The sequence below is a fragment of the Manis javanica genome, chromosome 13 (assembly GCF_040802235.1).
Source record: "Manis javanica isolate MJ-LG chromosome 13, MJ_LKY, whole genome shotgun sequence".
In the NCBI taxonomy this organism is placed as follows: Eukaryota; Metazoa; Chordata; class Mammalia; order Pholidota; family Manidae; genus Manis; species Manis javanica.
Genome location: NC_133168.1, coordinates 37632393 through 37651141, shown reverse-complemented (window position 1 = coordinate 37651141; position 18749 = coordinate 37632393). Strand labels below are relative to the sequence as shown.

The 18749-nt window shown below is 36.9% G+C and overlaps 1 protein-coding gene across 1 annotated transcript in view; it reads left to right on the top strand.

The window, feature by feature from the left end:
* The window catches only part of ROS1 (ROS proto-oncogene 1, receptor tyrosine kinase), a 127099-nt gene that overhangs the window by 82389 nt on the left and 25961 nt on the right, over window positions 1–18749 (top strand). Inside the window, 7 exon segments of the mRNA XM_073219445.1 lie at window positions 499–667; window positions 1353–1470; window positions 4358–4548; window positions 6221–6304; window positions 9257–9392; window positions 10582–10744; window positions 18547–18611. Coding sequence (XP_073075546.1) covers window positions 499–667; window positions 1353–1470; window positions 4358–4548; window positions 6221–6304; window positions 9257–9392; window positions 10582–10744; window positions 18547–18611 — 926 coding nt within the window.

Genomic DNA, 18749 nt, shown 5'->3' with positions numbered 1-18749 from the left:
TTGGGAGGAAAAACTAAATGTTTTAATTTATAAATCACCATGGATTTCTTCAAAGAATCAAAATACATACAAAGTATTATTTTGAAGTTAGCAAATCTGTGGAATTGAATATAATTGTTTAGATCCATCATTCTACCTAAGCTGTGAATTTGCATTCTTCATCATCCTGTTTTAATGTAGGTATCTATGATCAGGGATAACAAGAAATCAAGCTCTCAATCTTCCCCGCTGATATATAGCCAGAGGTGCTCTATATTCCACCTTGGACTTAGCCTAAGAAGTGTCATTCAAGATAGTTACAGCTTATCATGAAAAATAAATGGCTGCTGGTGGTGGGAATGACGTTTGGGATCAAACATTAATAAAGATATTCCTCTTTTTAATAGAAAATTTTATTTGAGTTTTTAATTGCTTGCCCATAGGCTTGTGAATTTCTACATTTCAGAAACAAGGTTTTCTTAAAGAAACAGAAATGTTAATTGAGACTTCTTTTTCTAGTGGAAGTACAATGACTTTTACCATGTTAAAGCATCATGCAGCCAAGGTCCTACTTATGTCTGTAACATCACAGATCTACAGCCTTATACTTCCTATAATGTTTGAGTAGTAGTGGTTTATAGGACAGGAGAAAATAGTACATCCCTTCCAGAAAGCTTTAAGACAAAAGGTGAGTACTTACATACTCAGCACTCAGAAAACCCTATATGTTTTTTAATTCTTTTCTCATCACTTATTTCACCAATCCCACAGGTGTAACTTTTCCTTGAAGGAGTAAATTACTATTTCTAGAGCTTGAGTGAAGAGATAGAAAAAAATCAGGAGTCTGTATAGGCAGTAATGAGATAATACTGACCTGGTTTTGCAGGATCCTGAACTTGGCAAAATTATTTCACCCTTCAATATTTTTATTTCCTGTTTAGCTATGATATTTTATGGTGGAAACTAAATAAAAACAGTGTTACTGAGAGATCAATGAAAAGTGTTTACTTATTGACTACTATAGTCCAGATGCTAAAAATAAAAAATCTAAGAAGTGTGTTAAATTAACTAATGTTCTAAAAAGTATATGACGACTCCAAGTTGATTGTATAAGAATCAAGGGAAAATGCTCCAGAACTTAGGATAGTTTTCTTATTTGCATCACTTATTTTGTGTCAAGCTAAGTTATCTAATCCATCAAATCTTCCACTAAGAAAAACTTCAGATGTTCATTTAAGAATATGAACTCATATGATGATATTTCTGAATATTTATTTAATGTATTTGACTTTCCTATTAGTAAAGATATTCGATAGAAAGCTATTATGCAGAGTATTTTATTTGTCAATCAGTATTTTCTTTTGTTTCCAAAGCTGGGGTTCCAAGTAAACCAGGCATTCCAAAATTATTAGAAGGGAGCAAAAATTTAATACAGTGGGAAAAAGCTGAAGACAATGGGAGCCGACTTATGTACTATATCCTTGAGATCAGGTATGTCTGTGGCAAAAGTGTTTTGTAAGCTACAAAGAGCTAAGCAGTTAATTGTAATTATTATTAGATAAAAATCAACAACATTCATGAATGTGTATTTATAAATAAGCATAATAAAAATAATCTTTAGTTTAAGGACCTTACATGCATTATTACCTTCTTTGCTCAGCCTTGGTACTTCAGTTATAAGGACTATCACATCACTCTCCTCAGAAATCTGCAGCTACTTGTCAAAACTTTATGGAAATAATTCAATTATTGGTGCATACAACTAACATTTATTTAATATCTATTCTGTTTAAGAAGCTGAGCTGATGTTAGATGATGGTATGCATACAAATTTCTGATGATAACATTTTTTAGCAAGATGAATACTGTCTAGTGAGACTTGACAATGAGCTAAGTATTTTTCATCATGTAAAGTCAGGTCAAGGTCCAAAATGGTCTGCAGTGTTTGTTACAGGCCACCCAGGATTCTCCATCCGTTGTGAAGATTATAGTTTGCAGTGTTCCCAGGAACTGAAAACGTTTCTTCCATGAAAACTATGCAGCTATGAACATATGCAACCTCATATCCAGCCAGTATGAGGAGCTCTGTGAGTCATGACTGGCTCAGATGAGCTGGTTTCATGCCAACTTGAGAGGAGAATTCCAAATTCCACAGACACTCTCCTCATGGGACTATGAAGCCATCTTTTAAGAAGCTCCAAGGACAAAAGTCACTTTTATAATTATAGTCCTCACAACTTGAGCTTTAGATCTATTTTTGCTTCATCTTGCTCTGGCATTACCATAACCTTAGAAAATTTTCCTACTCATGCTAGGTAAGTACATTGGCCACATTTCTAAATGAAACATTCTTGAAATTTCTGTTACTGGTTTTTGTACAGAGTGAAATACATTCTGATCTGCAGAACTGTCATGGTGGTCGGTGACTGTAATCATGCTCAATTACACCACAGTCTTGCTAGGACCCTTTTAATGTGTTGTCTTCAGTAACACCTTAAGTGCAAAGTTCCATAAATACTTTACATTTCCTTTACCCCAGTCTATGCTATAAGGACAGGGACCATGAGGTAATATAATGAATTGTGGTACCTTCAGTATCTCAAAGTAACTTCTTCAGCCAGGACTCTCTAGGACTCCTTGTATGTTTGCCAGTGGTGCAGTGGTACTGCAAAGTTATGAAGTTGGGAGCAGAACAGACTGCATTAATCTTTAGGTCTGTTGTAACAAAGTACCAGCAATGGGTGGCTTAAAACAACAGATGTTTATTCTCTTCTTGGAGACAAGAAGTCTGAAATTAAGGTTTCAGTAGGACCATAATCCTTCCGAAGGTCCTAGAAGAATCCTTCTAGAAAGACTGTAGAAGACAGAAGGTTGAAAGAAGAATCCTTTCTTGTGCCTTCTAGCTTCTGCTTCCTTACATCTTTTCAGCAATCACTACTGGCAGTCCTTGGCATTCCTGGGCCTGCAGATGCGTCACACTCCAATATCTGGCTTTGTCATCACATGGCATTAAGTGTGTCTGTGCCTAAATTTCTCTCTTCTTAGGAGGCACCAGTCATTGGAGTTGAGTCTACCCTAATTCCATATGACCTCATCTTGACTATATTACATCTGAAAACCAAGGTCACTTGGTTTTCACTACTAACAACCAAGGTCACATTCACAGGGGCTGGGTGGGCATGAATTTTGGACAGACACTATTTAACCCAGTCTACAGATCATGTCTAAATCCTTGCTTTATTCCTTTTTTGAACTGAAGTTTTCCCATCTATAAAATGGAATGATGATATTTACTGCTTTAGACTGTAAAGATTCAATGAATGAAACAACATATGAAAAGCACCAAATATAAATATGTTAGACATATGGTATGTTATAAACAAAAGGTGTTCAGTCTATGTCAGAATTTTTCCTTCTCTTCCTCAATGGCCAATAACTGTGAAGAGCCATTTTATAAAATTTTAGGGGTCTCTATCTTTTGGGTCAGAGTTACATGGGTTGGAAAATGAAATTGCCAATGCCTAACATGAGACTTCACGAAACGTATAAAAACATTGCATGCTTTATGCAGGATGGTCCCTAGGACACTTAGCTCCTGGTAACTGAGCACTCAGCGGGGTAGAACTGGCTTCTACTACAAATCTCTAAGCTTGTGTGGGTTGGCACCAAGTCCTAAATCTATTGTAGTCTGAAAAGTTTCAGACTTGAAAAGTTGTTCACTGTCAAAGAAGACATTAGTATAAGGTTTTGAACTGGCCTTATTCACTCTATGATTCTGTTAAAAGCTGTTCCAGGAACATCTTCTGAGCTCAGCTCTGTGTTTTTCTCATGTTTCATATGAAGAATAATATGGATTGACTTTGAGGTACAGTGTAGGCCAATAAAAATGACAGCAATGAACCTTGGAATCTCAGACAAAATGACAACTTTGGTAACTGAACTATTACACCTCCCTCATCAATTTTATGTCCTGTGGTTTATTTTATCTAGCTATGGTATATGTAAACTGCAGATGGCTTAAGAGACTAAAAATTAAGGAAAATAAAAAAGTTCTGGGTTAAAAATTATATAGTAATTGTCTTATGTATTTGGAATTCTAAAGAAAGTTTACTCACTTTAATAATAGGAAAATGCTCTTCAGCTTTCTCTTGGCCATTGACTATTCACTGTTCTACTGATGGCTGAGTAGGTTGGCTCCATACATTGCTTGGTGTCTTTGTAAGACTGTGCTGTGTTCTGTAGCCAAACCATGTGAGAGCATTGAGGTCAAGGGTAAAGTGTACAGACTGTCATCAAAATGGTATGTGAACATCTTGAAATTACACATATATTGCCTCATTTATGTTCTATATTTACAGTTTTGCCTTTTTCTTTGCAGAAAAGGCATTTCAAATGATTCACAGAACCAGAATTTAATGTGGAACGTGGTATTTAATGGATCCTGCAGTAGTATTTGCACATGGAAGTCCAAAAACCTGAGAGGAACATTTCAGTTCAGGGTAGTAGCTGCAAATAATCTGGGATTTGGTGAATACAGTGGAGTCAGTGAGAATATTACATTAGTGGGAGGTATGTTACCATATCTGTCTACATACTAACTTATTATTCAAAGATTCAGAGATAAAGATAAGTGAATTCTTAATATTAGCAACAAATTGGGTGTCTATTTAACTTATCACCCAAACTATTGAACTATTCACTCATCTGATGTGCTTTTCTTAAAATATTAGTATCATCATGTCTTTTTTCTTCTCAGTAATAACCAGCTACTCTTTAATGCCTACCATATCAAGTCTATACTCTTAGATAGGCTTCCAAGGCTGCCAACGGTCTGGTCTTTATCCATCCTTACTATCCTCTTCCTGGTACTCTAATCTTCTACACAACAGGCCTAATACTACCCCTTCATCTATATCTTCCACTGTGTATCCTATTTTAATTTAGGATATGTCTTTCTAATCACATAGGCTGGAAATCTCAGTACCATATTTGATTTTTCCCTCTACTCAGGCACCATGTTCTGCTGATTTACCATCTTGATTTTTGTCTGATGAGTGACCATCTTCCTGTTTCTTCTTTGGCTTTCCTAATTTAAGCTATCATTTCTTGCCTATGCTCTTGCCTTAGACACACTGCTGACAGTTAATTTAGTTGAAGCACAAGCAGATCACTTAACGCCTCTCTGAAATGCCTGAGATGGCTCTCCATTCACTTCCTGCAGAATCAAGAACAAACTTTTGTGTGGCACTTAAGGTCATCCATGACTTGTCCCCCAGTTGTGGTTCATCATTCCCAATATTTTTCCCTATGTTGTAGCCATATCAGCGAGAGAAAAAACTTTTATGAAATTCAGTCTTTAGCCTTTGATGCCCTCAGTCTAGCAGGCTTCCACCAGCTACTGTGCAGCCCTTGACTGAGACTTCCTTTCCCTCACTTTTCTGTTACTTGAAATTCTTGTCATCTTTCAAGGGCTAACTTAAATTAACCCATAGTTGATGCATAACTGATACTCCTTTGGCAAAATCAATTATTGTGTTTCACACATAAAGCCTGTAATTCTGTATAAAACTTGCATAATTCTTATTTGTCTTATAGTTAGTTATCTGGATAAGAACTCAGAAAGTGTTTTATAAAAGAACAATAGAAATAATTTAGGCTTTGTAGGATATATCTGGTTTCTGTAGCATATTCTTCTTTTTTATATAATATTTTTAAAATGTAAAAATCATTTTTAGCTCATGGGCAGCACAAAATGAGGACATGGCCAGACTTGGCCACAAGACCATAGGTTGCCCAACTGTGGTCATGTTTGTTTTCTCTCTGAAACTACTGAAGGAGAAGTTTCCATGTCTTCATGTTTATATTCCTCAGTTTAATATCCTTGGAATTAAGTGTGTGTGAAGATGTTATAGAAGAAATACTTATCCCAACTCTATCATATGTGAAAACTGAAACTTCATTGTCTCAAATTCCTTAAAAACATTATGCATGTTTACTCAGCTATTTTAGAGTAGAAGGCCGGGTGGGTATATTCTAATGGTGTATTGATAAACCAGATCATTGGGGTAGAAAAAGATAAAAACCCAGATTTAGATTTCCCGTGGTATAAATGCTCTCACCATGGATGATTTAACAACTGGGTTGCAAAAATCCAGTAGAGCTAGTTTTGGCAATCTGGCATATCACTGGGACTATCTGGCTTTATTCTATGAATTAATTTTTTTCTCACTCATTTTATTAGATGGCGTTTGGATATCAGAAACAAGTTTTATGCTTACTATTATAATTGGAATATTTCTGGTTGTTACAATCCCATTGACCTTTGGTAAGTATAATAGATTTAAGAATATAGGCAATAAACTATTTACTTGATTACTTAATTAACTATCATATTGATTGATCTCTTAGTTTAGTTAACCTTCCGTATGAAATAAATTCATAAAATTCACCATGTTACCTTTGGCTTTACTTTCCTAACGACTAACTGAATTGTTTTCTGATCTAGGGGTAGCTATTTATGAAAAATATATCTGTACTTACACTCCATGGTGTACATTTGATATAACTCCTCACAAGGGCACCAACTTTTAGCTTTCTTTAAAACAATGCTTGTTTCAGATTGGCTATATAACAAGTGTTTTGTGGTTTGTACTTTGAAGTAAATAAAAGGAAAATAATTCTGGGTATAAAAAAGTGTCGGATTAATGGGAGACCAGTGACAATCCTTGGCCAGGAAAACTGGGTCTCAGGCAGACAGCGTGGCTTAAAGTGAGCAGGGCCTCTCGTCGAAGATCCATTTCTGGCTTCTAGGATCCACTCTTGCTTTCAGATGTCTCATCTGCTTATTTCAAATCCTTGCTCATTTACAAATGACCAGAAAGGCAGAAGAATTAGGTTAGGTAGATAGAAAGCTAGTTCCCACTATTTCATTTTATACTAATATGCTAGTCCTAAAAGTCTTTAAAAAAAAGAAAAAGATTTAATTTAATGATGGAAAAATAGTGTCAACCTCTACAGGGATGGTCAAATACTAGGCCTGTAGGGTTGTCATAGTGACCACACATCCTGATTCATTCCTGTCACTTCAGCACAACTATTAATAGCATTTTCTTTTAGTGCTCAAAATGTCCTGGTCTGGATTATAAGATACACGGTCACTCCACCATTACTATTGTTATGAATCCTTGACACACCGAAGCATCACAAGAAGGGCATGATACCAGAAAAGAACTCAAGGACATATTCAGAAAATTGTGGCTTATTTTTTTCATAAATAAAGAAAAGTTAGAAAGGAAAGTTTAAGGAAAAGTTATAAACATAAAGTCGAACTCCCTTTGAATAAAGAGTGTCAATATTTTATTAAGTGTTCTAAATCTTTATTATTTTCCCTTACTGATTGGAGTGGTAAGCTATGAGAGAGCATGTGGAAACTTAAATTAAGATTTCTTTTCACAGATTCCACCCAGATAATACATGGAACTTCTTCAGCTGATTTGGAAAGCTAAAAATTTCAGCTGACCCTGCTAGGATTTTAACTTGTGGTTCCAGGGCGTCTAAGTATTGCACAGCTGATGTTTGTGCCACTTAGCCAGCCCCTCCGGAATTATGCATATGACCGCATTATATTTGGCAGTTGGCATATAGGCTTGACTGCTTGTCTGCTTTCCTACTGGGAAGGAGTAATACATGAAGAATCCTTCATCTGACCTTTGCTTGTCTACATGTGCATCACCATTATTTAAACCCATAATTCTAGTGGATGAACATGAGATAATTTCAGACAACCTATTGTGAGTGCTTTCAAGACATCCTATGGATATTTGACTTTCTCAGGACTTAAAGGTCTTTATTTTGTTTGGAACTCATGGATTTTTGAGTATAGCTAAGCTAATTCCATTCTTTGCTTTTAGTAGCGGTGAATGTGGTTTTTCTAAGTAGAAGTGTGCAAGTGCATGAGAAACGGTTGAGTTACTAAAATAATGAAAAGTAACAATTGTTTAAAAATTTGTGTGGTGCTGAGGGCTCTCATCAGTCATACTTTAAAATGTAAAACTGAAACAAGGGTTTAAAAATAAGCATGACAATCTTTAGTGAGTGGTCATGTCTAACATGCAATGTCAGCTTTCTGCTGGGAGTAGAGGGAACTCTGAAAGTGTAAAATACACCTGCTGACTTGGAGCATGCCATTTAATGAAGGAGATAAGACATATCTATGTGAAAAGATAAATAGCGAGGTCTGTGTTAAACAACAGCAAAAGGCAATGAAATGCACAAGATAGTGACATAGAAAAGCTGAGAGCTACAAGTGGTCTTACAACTTCAGAGATGAGAGACCAGCAGAGGTTGCAGATCTCAGGAGGCATCACTGAAGATGTGAGGCCTTAAGCTGGGCCTTTGAAAATGAAGAGGGTTAGTGAGATCACATAAGGATTCAAATATTGCATTAGCAAAAGTACTTAAAATTTTCCTCTGTGTGGTCCCTCCAGTGGAATTTCACTTGAATACAACTCTAAAAGAATGGATGCAGAAAATACAATGGATTAAAGTTCAAATTTTAATGACCAATTCCCAGAGCATCCTTCTATTGTTAACTTCTAAGCCAATATTCTAGTGTAGATGGAAGATCTTACAGACGTGATTGTATTTTCATCTTCAAAATATCACTTATTTTTTATGATAATAAAAATAATATTTGCTCATTGTATGAAGAAGACAATGTATCACCTGTGATTTGCAGCCAGGGTGGATCACTGCTAACATTTGGTGGGTTTCATTACAATGTTTTTACTGTGTATTTGAGTCTGTGTATATGAACAGCAATGGATATAAACTCTCATACTTTGCATTTTTTAAAAAAGCATGCCATTATATTAAAAACATTCCTCAGGTCTATGGAGTACAACCTGGACATACCCAGACTCAGAAATGAATTTGTTTCACTAATGAATACTATGCAAACTGGTTTTCATATATTTTAACTCTGGCTTATGGGTGATTTTGAGATATATGTTTGTATATAAAGATACTTCAACTTGTTTATAAGAGCAATAAAAATGTATTAAACTTTAAGATGTGGGATTAAAAAGTTATGTGTTTTTATATAACTTTTACCTGTATTAAGTCAGTTTTTCCCTTAGGGACCTATTTTTCAATTAAATTCTATTATCCTATCAATGGTGTTGTTATATATAGACATTTAAAATGTATTATTAATATTTCCTAAAGGAAAAAGAAAGCAATGCTTTATTTTATAAATTATGTCCTTTTTTCTTTATAGTCTGGCACAGAGGATTAAAGAATCAAAAAACTCCCAAAGAAGGGCTGACAGTTCTCCTAAACGAAGATAAAGAATTGGCTGAGCTTCGAGGTCTGGCAGCTGGAGTAGGCCTGGCTAATGCCTGCTATGCGATACAGTACGTGACCCAGGCCATCATTATGGGCACCTAGGTGTAGGGTGGCACTGTAAAGTTGGTTCCTGTGGACCCTGTGTTGCCCAGCATTGTTCTGGTATAATTATTAATAACATATTCTTTCACCCTCAAATGTGACCTGAGATGGATAACAAATTAGGTGGTTATCCTATCCTAATGAAATAAGCAAAAAACAGTTGCATTCCAATGTTTTATCTCACTGTTCAAAAATAAGTGAAATCAGGAAATAAATTTACTAGAGAAAAGAGTAGATGGTAACATGATTGTTTCAACTGGAGGCAACTGGAGGAGAAGCCTTCCAAGGGACTCATGAATGTGCTTACTCTGTTTTCAAATTCTTATGACGATCGCTTACAAAAGCTCTTGAAGACCAATGAGTTTTGAATTTCTGTTGTCATAATTAAAGAAAATATTTAAGTGTCTTTTTGCAAAAGACACTATAATATGGTCTCTGCAGAATTATATAGTCATAAGTCTTGAAATTTATAATTTCAGGCATAAAAACAAAGGATTTGAAATAGACACAGATGTGATCTAAATTAGCTATTCAGAGACCTTTTCCTTGAAAAATGCTCAAAGATTCCTTTTTAAAAACTCAAAGCATTTCAGATGCCCATGTATTTTTTTCTCTCATAATCCAAGTGAGAAGCTTAGCTGTCTAAAAGTTAACCCAATGGAGTTGGAGCTGATTTTTGTGGTCATAGTAAATGTTGTTTTACATAAAAGATCAGGTATGTGAAATAAAGTGAAAACTTTTTAGCTCACAAACAGATGTATTTATTACTAATTTGTGAACGTTTCTATACAAATTTGTAATCTGAAAAAATTAATAAGAAAGCTGATAACATTAACAAAATAAGCTAAAGTAAAAAATCTTGAGGCAATGTACACACAGGCATATTTCTATCAAAATGAAGGTGCCTAGAAGCAAAGTGACATGCTCTCTCTGGGTTTTAGAAAAGGTAAGGAATATTCTAGATGGTGGAATAGGGTAGGAACAGGAATGAAAAATTCCGTGTCACATAGAATGCACTAAAGTGTTGAAAAGACATGAGGTTTCTCTTTCTCTTTTTCATAGTCTCTCTCTCTCTGTTCCAAATGCTAACTGCAATGCCAACACCAACTTGTAAATCATAGGTATTTGGGAAACCAAAAATATCATTATTTTTAGTACTCTTCCAACCCAAGAGGAGATGGAAAATCTTCCTGCCTTCCCTCGGGAAAAATTGACTCTGCGTCTTTTGTTGGGAAGTGGGGCCTTTGGAGAAGTGTATGAAGGGACAGCAGTGGACATCTTAGGAGCTGGAAGTGGGGAAACCAAAGTAGCAGTGAAGGTAATTTCAAATTTTAACTCCTTGACATGCTATGACAGTATATTTACATGCATTCACAAGGATATGACTATAATAAAAGATGACTAATCTTAATCAGAAAGAGAACTGGTAGAAGGTAGAAGCCTATCCATGGCTATAGAAATTATATTTTTTCTTCCATTTCCTACATAAATTCTGTAATTAATGGTAACCTCTAAAATTACTAATTAGCTAAGACCTAGAAGACAGTTTTTTCCTTCAAATGTACTATAAGATAATTGCAGTTGTGAAGTATATTCTCAAGGCATTAGGTACTAGGGCAGATAGTGAATATTTTAGATTTGCGGGCTATATGGTGTTAGTTGCAACTACACAACTCTGCCATTGCAGTGTGAAAGCATCTACAGTCATTATGTAAATGGAGAAGTGTAGTTGTATTCCAGTAAAACTTTATGAAATCGGAAATTTGGGTGTCATATAATTTTTTTATTTTTTTATTTTGTTATCATTAATCTACAATTACATGAAGAATATTATGTTTACTAGGCTCTCCCCTTCACCAAGTTCCCCCCACAAACCCCATTACAGTCACTGTCCATCAGTGTAGTAAGATGTTGTAGAATCACTACTTGTCTTCTCTGTGTTGCACAGCCCTCCCTGTGCCCCACCACATTATACATACTAATCATAATACCCCCTTTCTTCTTCCCTGCCCTTATTCCTCTCTACCCTCCCATTTTCCCCAGTCCCTTCCCCTTTGGTAATTGTTAGTCCAATCTTGGGTTCTGTGATTCTGCTCCTGTATTGTTCCCTCAGTTTTTCTTTGTTCTTATACTCCACATATGAGTGAAATCATTTGGTATTTGTCTTTCTCCACTTGGCTTATTTCACTGAGCGTAATACCCTCTAACTCCATCCATGTTGTTGCAAATGGTAGGATTTGTTTTCTTCTTATGGCTGAATAATATTCCACTGTGTATATGTACCACATCTTCTTTATCCATTCATCTACTGATGGACACTTAGGTTGCTTCCATTTCTTGGCTATTGTAAATGGTGCTGCGATAAACATAGTGGTGCATCTGTCTTTTTCAAACTGGGCTGCTGCATTCATAGGGTAAATTCCTAGAAGTGGAATTCCTGGGTCAAATGGTATGTCTATTTTGAGCATTTTGAGGAACCTCCATACTGCTTTCCACAATGGTTGAACTAATTTACATTCTCACCAGCAGTGAAGGAGGGTTCCCCTTTCTCCATAACCTCACCAACATTTGTTGTTGTTTGTCTTTTGGATGGTGGTGATCCTTACTGGTGTGAGGTGATATCTCATTGTGGCTTTAATTTGCATTTCTCTGATAACTAGCGATGTGGAGCATCTTTTCATGTGTCTCTTGGCCATCTGAATTTCTTCTTTGGAGAACTGTTCAGCTCCTCTGGCCATTTTTTAACTGGATTATTTGCTTTTTGTTTGTTGAAGTGTGTGAGCTCTTTATATATTTTGGATGTCAAGCCTTTATCAGATCTGTCATTTATGAATATATTCTCCCATACTGTAGGGTACCTTTTTGTTCTATTGATGGTGTCCTTTGCTGTACAAAAGGTTTTCAGCTTGATATAGTCCCACTTGTTCATTTTTGCTTTTGTTTTGGACGTTTTCCAGTGAGATATGCTCATGAAGAAGTCGCTCATGTATATGTCCAAGAGATTTTTGCTATTGTTTTTTTCTAAGAGTTTTATGGTTTCATGACTTACATTCAGGTCTTTGGTCCATTTTGAATTTGCTTTTGTATATGGTGTTAGACAGTGATCCAGTTTTATTCTCTTACATGTAGCTGTTCAGTTTTGCCAGCACCATCTGTTGAAGAGACTGTCATTTCTCCATTGTATGTCCATGGCTCCTTTATCATATATTAGTTGACCATATATGTTTGGGTTAATGTTTGGAGTCTCAATTCTGTTCCATTGGTCTGTGGCTCTGTTCTTGTGCCAGTAGCAAATTGTCTTGATTACTGTGGCTTTGTAGTAGAGCTTGAAGTTGGGGAGTGAGATCTCCCCCACTTTATTCTTCCTTCTCAGGATTGCTTTGGCTATTCGGGGTCTTTGGTGTTTCCATATGAATTTTTGAACTATTTGTTCCAGTTCATTGAAAAATGTTGTTGGTAATTTGATAGGGATTGCATCGAATCTGTATATTGCTTTGGACAGGATGGCCATTTTGATGATATTAATTCCTCCTAGCCAAGAGCATGGGATGAGTTTCCATTTGTTATTGTCCTCTTTAATTTCTCTTAAGAGTGTCTTATAGTTTTCAGGGTATAGATCTTTCACTACTTTGGTTAGGTTTATTCCTAGATATTTTATTCTTTTTGATGCAATTGTGAATGGAATTGTTTTCCTGATTTCTCTTTCTTTTGGTTGATTGTTAGTGTATAGGAAAGCCACAGATTTCTGTATGTTAATTTTGTATCCTGCAACTTTGCTGTATTCCAATTTCAGTTCTAGTAGTTTTGGAGTGGAGTCTTTAGGTTTTTTTATGTACAATATCATGTCATCTGCAAATAGTAACCGTTTAACTTCATCTTTACCAATCTGGATTCCTTGTATTTCTTTGTTTTGTCTAATTGCTGTGGCTAGGACCTCCAGTACTATGTTAAATAACAGTGGAGAGAGTGGGCATCCCTGTCTTGTTCCCGATTTCAGAGGAAAAGCTTTCAGCTTCTCGCTGTACAGTATGATGTAAGCTGTGGGTTTATCATATATGGCCTTTATTATATTGAGGTACTTGCTCTCTATACCCATTTTGATGAGAGTTTTTATCATGAATGGACGTTGAATTTTGTCGAATGCTTTTTCAGCATCTATGGAGATGATCATGTGGGTTTTGTCCTTCTTTTTGTTGATGTGGTGGATGATGTTGATGGATTTCCGAATGCTGTACCATCCTTGCATCCCTGGGATGAATCCCACTTGGTCGTGGTGTATGATCCTCTTGATGTATTTTTGAATTTGGTTTGCTAATATTTTGTTGAGTATTTTTGCATCTACATTCATCAGGGATATTGGTCTGTAATTTTCTTTTTTGGTGCGGTCTTTGCCTGGTTTTGGTATTAAGGTGATGTTGCCTTCATAGAATGAGTTTGGGAGTATTCTCTCCTCTTCTATTTTTTGGAAAACTTTAAGGAGAATGGGTATTATGTCTTCTCTGTATGTCTGATAAAATTCCTAGTATGTGGTCTATTCTGGAGGATGTTCCATGTGACCAGAGGGAAATACATCTGGCCCAGGAGATTTGTTCTTGGGTAGTTTTTTGATTACTGCTTCAATTTCTTTTGCTCGTAATTGGTTTGTTTAACTTTTGTGTTTCTTCCTTGTTCAGTCTTGGAAGGTTGTATTTTTCTAGGAAGTTGTCCATTTCTTCTAGGTTTTCCAGCTTGTTACAGCATAGGTTTTCGTGGTAGTCTTTAATAATTCTTTGTATTTCTGTGGAGTCTGTTGTGATTTTTCCATTCTCATTTCTGAATCTGTTGATGTGCGTTGATTCTCTTTTTTTCTTAGTAAGTCTGGCTAGAGGCTTATCTATTTTGCTTATTTTCTCAAAGAACCAGCTCTTGGTTTCATTGATTTTTTGTATTGTTTTATTCTTCTCAATTTTGTTTATTTCTTCTCTGATCTTTATTATGTCCCTCCTTCTGCTGACTTTAGGCCTCATTTGTTCTTCTTTTTCCAGTTTCGATATTTGTGATGTTAGACTATTCATTTGGGATTGTTCTTCCTTCTTTAAGCATGCCTGGATTGCTATATACTTTCCCTTTAAGACTGCTTTCACTGCATCCCGCAGAAGTTAGGGCTTTGTGTTGTTGTTGTCATTTATTTCCGTATATTCCTTGATCTCTATTTTAATTTGTTCATTGATCCATTGATTATTTAGGAGGATGTTGTTAAGCCTCCATGTGTTTGTGAGCCTTTTTGCTTTCTTTGTACAATTTATTTCTAGTTTTATACCTTTGTGGTCTGAAAAATTGGTTGGTAGAATTTCAATCTTTTTTAATTTACTGAGGCTCTTTTTGTGGCCTGGTATGTGGTCTATTCTGGAGGATGTTCCATGTGCACTTGAGAAGAATGTGTATCCTGTTGCTTTTGGATGTAGAGTTCTATAGATGTCTATTAGGTCCATCTGTTCTAGTGTGTTTTTCAGTGCCTCCGTGTCCTTACTTATTTTCTGTCCGGTGGTTCTATCCATTGCAGTGAGTGGCATGTTGAAGTCTCCTTAAATGAATGCATTGCATTCTATTTCCTCCTTTAGTTCTGTTAGTATTTGTTTCACATACACTGTTGCTCCTGTGTTGGGTGCATATATATTTATAATGGTTATATCCTCTTGTTGGACTGAGCCCTTTATCATTATATAATGTCCTTCTTCATCTCTTGTTACTTTCTTTGTTTTGAAGTCTATTTTGTCTGATACTAGTACTGCAACACCTTTTTTTTTCTCCCTGTTGTTTGCATGAAATATCTTTTTCCATCCCTTGACTTTTATTCTATACATGTCTTTGGGTTTAAGGTGAGTTTCTTGTAAGCAGCATGTAGATGGGTCTTGCTTTTTTATCCATTCTATTACTGTGTGTCTGTTATTTGGTACATTCAGTCCATTTACATTTAGGGTGACTATTGAAAGATATGTACTTATTGCTATTGCAGGCTTTAGATTCGTCATTACCAAAGGTTCAAGGTTAGCTTCTTTAATATCTTGCTGTCTAACTTAACTCACTTATTGAGCTGTTATAAACACTCTCTGTTGATTCTTTATTTCTCTCCCTTCTTATTCCTCCTCCTCCCTTCTTTATATGTTGGTTGTTTTATTCTGTGCTCTTTTGTGTTTCCTTTAACTGCTTTTGTGAGTAGTTGATTTTATTTTTGCCTTTAGATAGTATTTGGTTGGTCTGCTTTCTTTGCTGTGATTTTTTTTCTCTGGTGACATCTATTTAGTCTTAGGAGTGCTCCCATCTAGAGCAGTCTCTCTAACATACCCTGTAGAGGTGGTTTGTGAGAGGCAAACTCCCTCAACTTTTGCTTGTCTGGGAATTGTTTAATCCCTCCATCATATTTAAATGATAATCGTGCTGGATACAGTATTCTTGGTTCAAGGCCCTTCTGTTTCATTGCATTAAATATATCATGCCATTCTCTTCTGGCCTGTAAGGTTTCTGTTGAGAAGTCTGTTGATAACCTGATGGGTTTTTCTTTGCAGGTGACCTTTTTCCTCTCTCTAGCTGCTTTTAAAACTCTGTCCTTGTCCTTGATCTTTGCCATTTTAATTATTATATGTCTTGGTGTTGTCCTCCTTGGGTCCCTTCTGTTGGGAGTTCTGTGTATTTCTGTGGTCTGATCTATTATTTCCTTCTTCCAGTTTGGGGAAGTTTTTAGCCATTATTTCTTCAAAGACACTTTCTATCCCTTTTTCTCTCTCGTCTTCTTCTGGTACCCCTTGTTCCTTTTGGAATGCTCACACAGTTCTCTTAATATTGTTTCATTCCTTGAGATCTTTTTATCTCTCTCTGCATCAGCTTCTATGCATTCCTGTTCTCTGGTTTCTATTCCATCAATGGCCTCTTGCATCTTATCCATTCTGCTTAGAAATCCTTCCAGAGATTGTTTCATTTCTATAATCTCCCTCCAGACGTCATCTCTTAGCTCTTGCATATTTCTCTGCAGCTCCGTCAGCATGGTTATGACCTTTATTTTGAATTCTTTTTCAGGAATATTGGTTAGGTCTGTCTCCTTCTCTGGCATTGACTCTGTGATTTTGGTCTGTATCAAATTCTTCTTCCTTTTCATGGCTATAGAGATAGTTGTGCGGAGCTGGTGCGTGTGATGGCTGGGAGAACGTTCCTTCTTGCTGGTTTGTGGCCTTCCTCTCCTGGGAGAACAGCGACTTCTAGCAGCTTGTGCTGGGCAATTGCACGCAGACGGGGCCTCTGATTCTTGCCTGGCCGCTGTGGAGTTTAGCTCTGCAGTTGCTGTGGGCGTTGCATGCCTTGGGCTGCTGATCCAATATGGCGGAGCTGTATTGGAGGGGGGATGGCCGAGAGGCTGTTTATCTCCATGAAGGGCCTCCATGCTGCACTGCTGCCCAGGGCGTTAGCGCGCCCTGAGTTCCCCGGGATTCCCAGCTGTTTGTCCCTGGATACTTCCATCCAGCTGTGGGGTCCCTGTCCCTTTAAGACTTTCAAAAAGCACTCACTTTTCTTTGTCCCCGGTGCGCCAGCTGCAGAGACCCACTCACAGGTCTTACTGTCCTGTTTCCCTGGTTTTCAGCACCCAACGCATGCACTGTGTCTGCATTCTGATGCGGATGGCTGGGGCTGGGTGTTCAGCAGTCCTGGGCTCCCTCTCCCTCCCTGCTCTGACTCCTCTCCTCCCGCCGGGAGCTGAGGGGAGGGGCGCTTGGATCTGCCGGGCCCGGGCTTGTATCTTACCCCCTTCATGAGGCACTGGGTTCTCATGGGTGTGGAGGTAGGCTGGCTGTTGTCCTGTGTCTTCTGGTCTCTCTTTTAGAAGAGTTGTCTTGGTTGTATTTTCAAAAATATATATGGTTTTGGGAGGGGATTTCCGCTGTTCTACTCCGCCTCTCCTATAATTTTTATGTTATGAAATGTTACTCAGTTTTTTACTTTTTTCAACCACTTAAAAATGTAACATGCCCAAAAAAATGTAACATGCCAATTATATCTCAATAAAGCTGGAAAAAATGAATTACGTAACAACTATTTTCAGATCCTAAGTTGTACAAAAATAGATGACAGGCTAGAACTGAGCCACATGCTGTAGTTTGCTGATCCCTGTGCTACACAGTTACTCATCATTGTATATTTAGTATAGGCAATGAATATACTCTCCTGTTTTTGTGAAACTTTCTTTTGATTGAGAGATAATGAATCTTTTATGTAGTTGAGCAGTATCCTAATCATTCCTTATTAGAAATTTATTGCTTTGAGGTTGGGCTATTCAACCAGAAAAGTTGGCGAAATTATCTCTACTTCCAAATGACATCACTTTAAAGTTCTTTAACTTACGCCAACTTCAATTGGTTTAAGCAAGTGTTTATTTGTCTCATATAACATGATGCTGGCTTTGGTGCAGTATTGCTTCAGGTCAGAGCCAGCACTTCTGAAGTTCTTTTGACTTTGTACATGTGTGTAGCCTTGTGGTCACAAGATGGCTGAAGTGTCAGGCGTCACATCTGTATTCAGACCAAGTGAAGAGCAAGGATGGTGTTGGACAAATGTGTTCTGGAAAATAAAGGTTTTCCACAAACCTCTCTCCCTCTCATCAATTTTCCCCTTACTTCTCATTGACCAGAAATGAGTCAGATAAACACTCCTATTTGCAAGGGAGGTTGGAGAACCGCAGAATATGATTTTCACGATTAGCTCAGAACAACTGTCTGGACTGAGCATCTTGCGTCTAAGAAACAAATTAGGGTATTGTTAGCAAGGAAGCAAGAGGAAACAGATAATGAGTAGAAAAGTTTGAAAATTAAGAAATTGACCTAAATGGCAAATTTTGCCCCTTAAATATTTCTGTATTTGGGGGACTTTGTAAAAATAATACTAAATCTTTTATCTTTCAGATTTTCCTACTTGAACACTAGCATGGGCTAACTTTTGAATAGGTTCACAGAGCACATGCACAGATTACCCACTATCTATTTCCAGCTTTCAGGGAGGATCCTACAAAATAAAAAGCAGGTTGTCTCTGTGAACCCATTGAGCTCACAGAAATGTCTGCTATACTGATTCTTGGCTTGCTCTTATGTTGCACAGACATTGAAGAAGGGCTCTACAGACCAAGAGAAGATTGAGTTCCTGAAGGAAGCACATCTGATGAGGTATTAGGGCAGCTTTCAATAATTTTCCCATGGTATGGTTAGCTTTTACATCTGATTTATGGTGGATTTATAACATTTGAAATGCTCTAATATAACAGATCATGCCTCAAATAAACATGGCTGAAGTTTAAACAGATG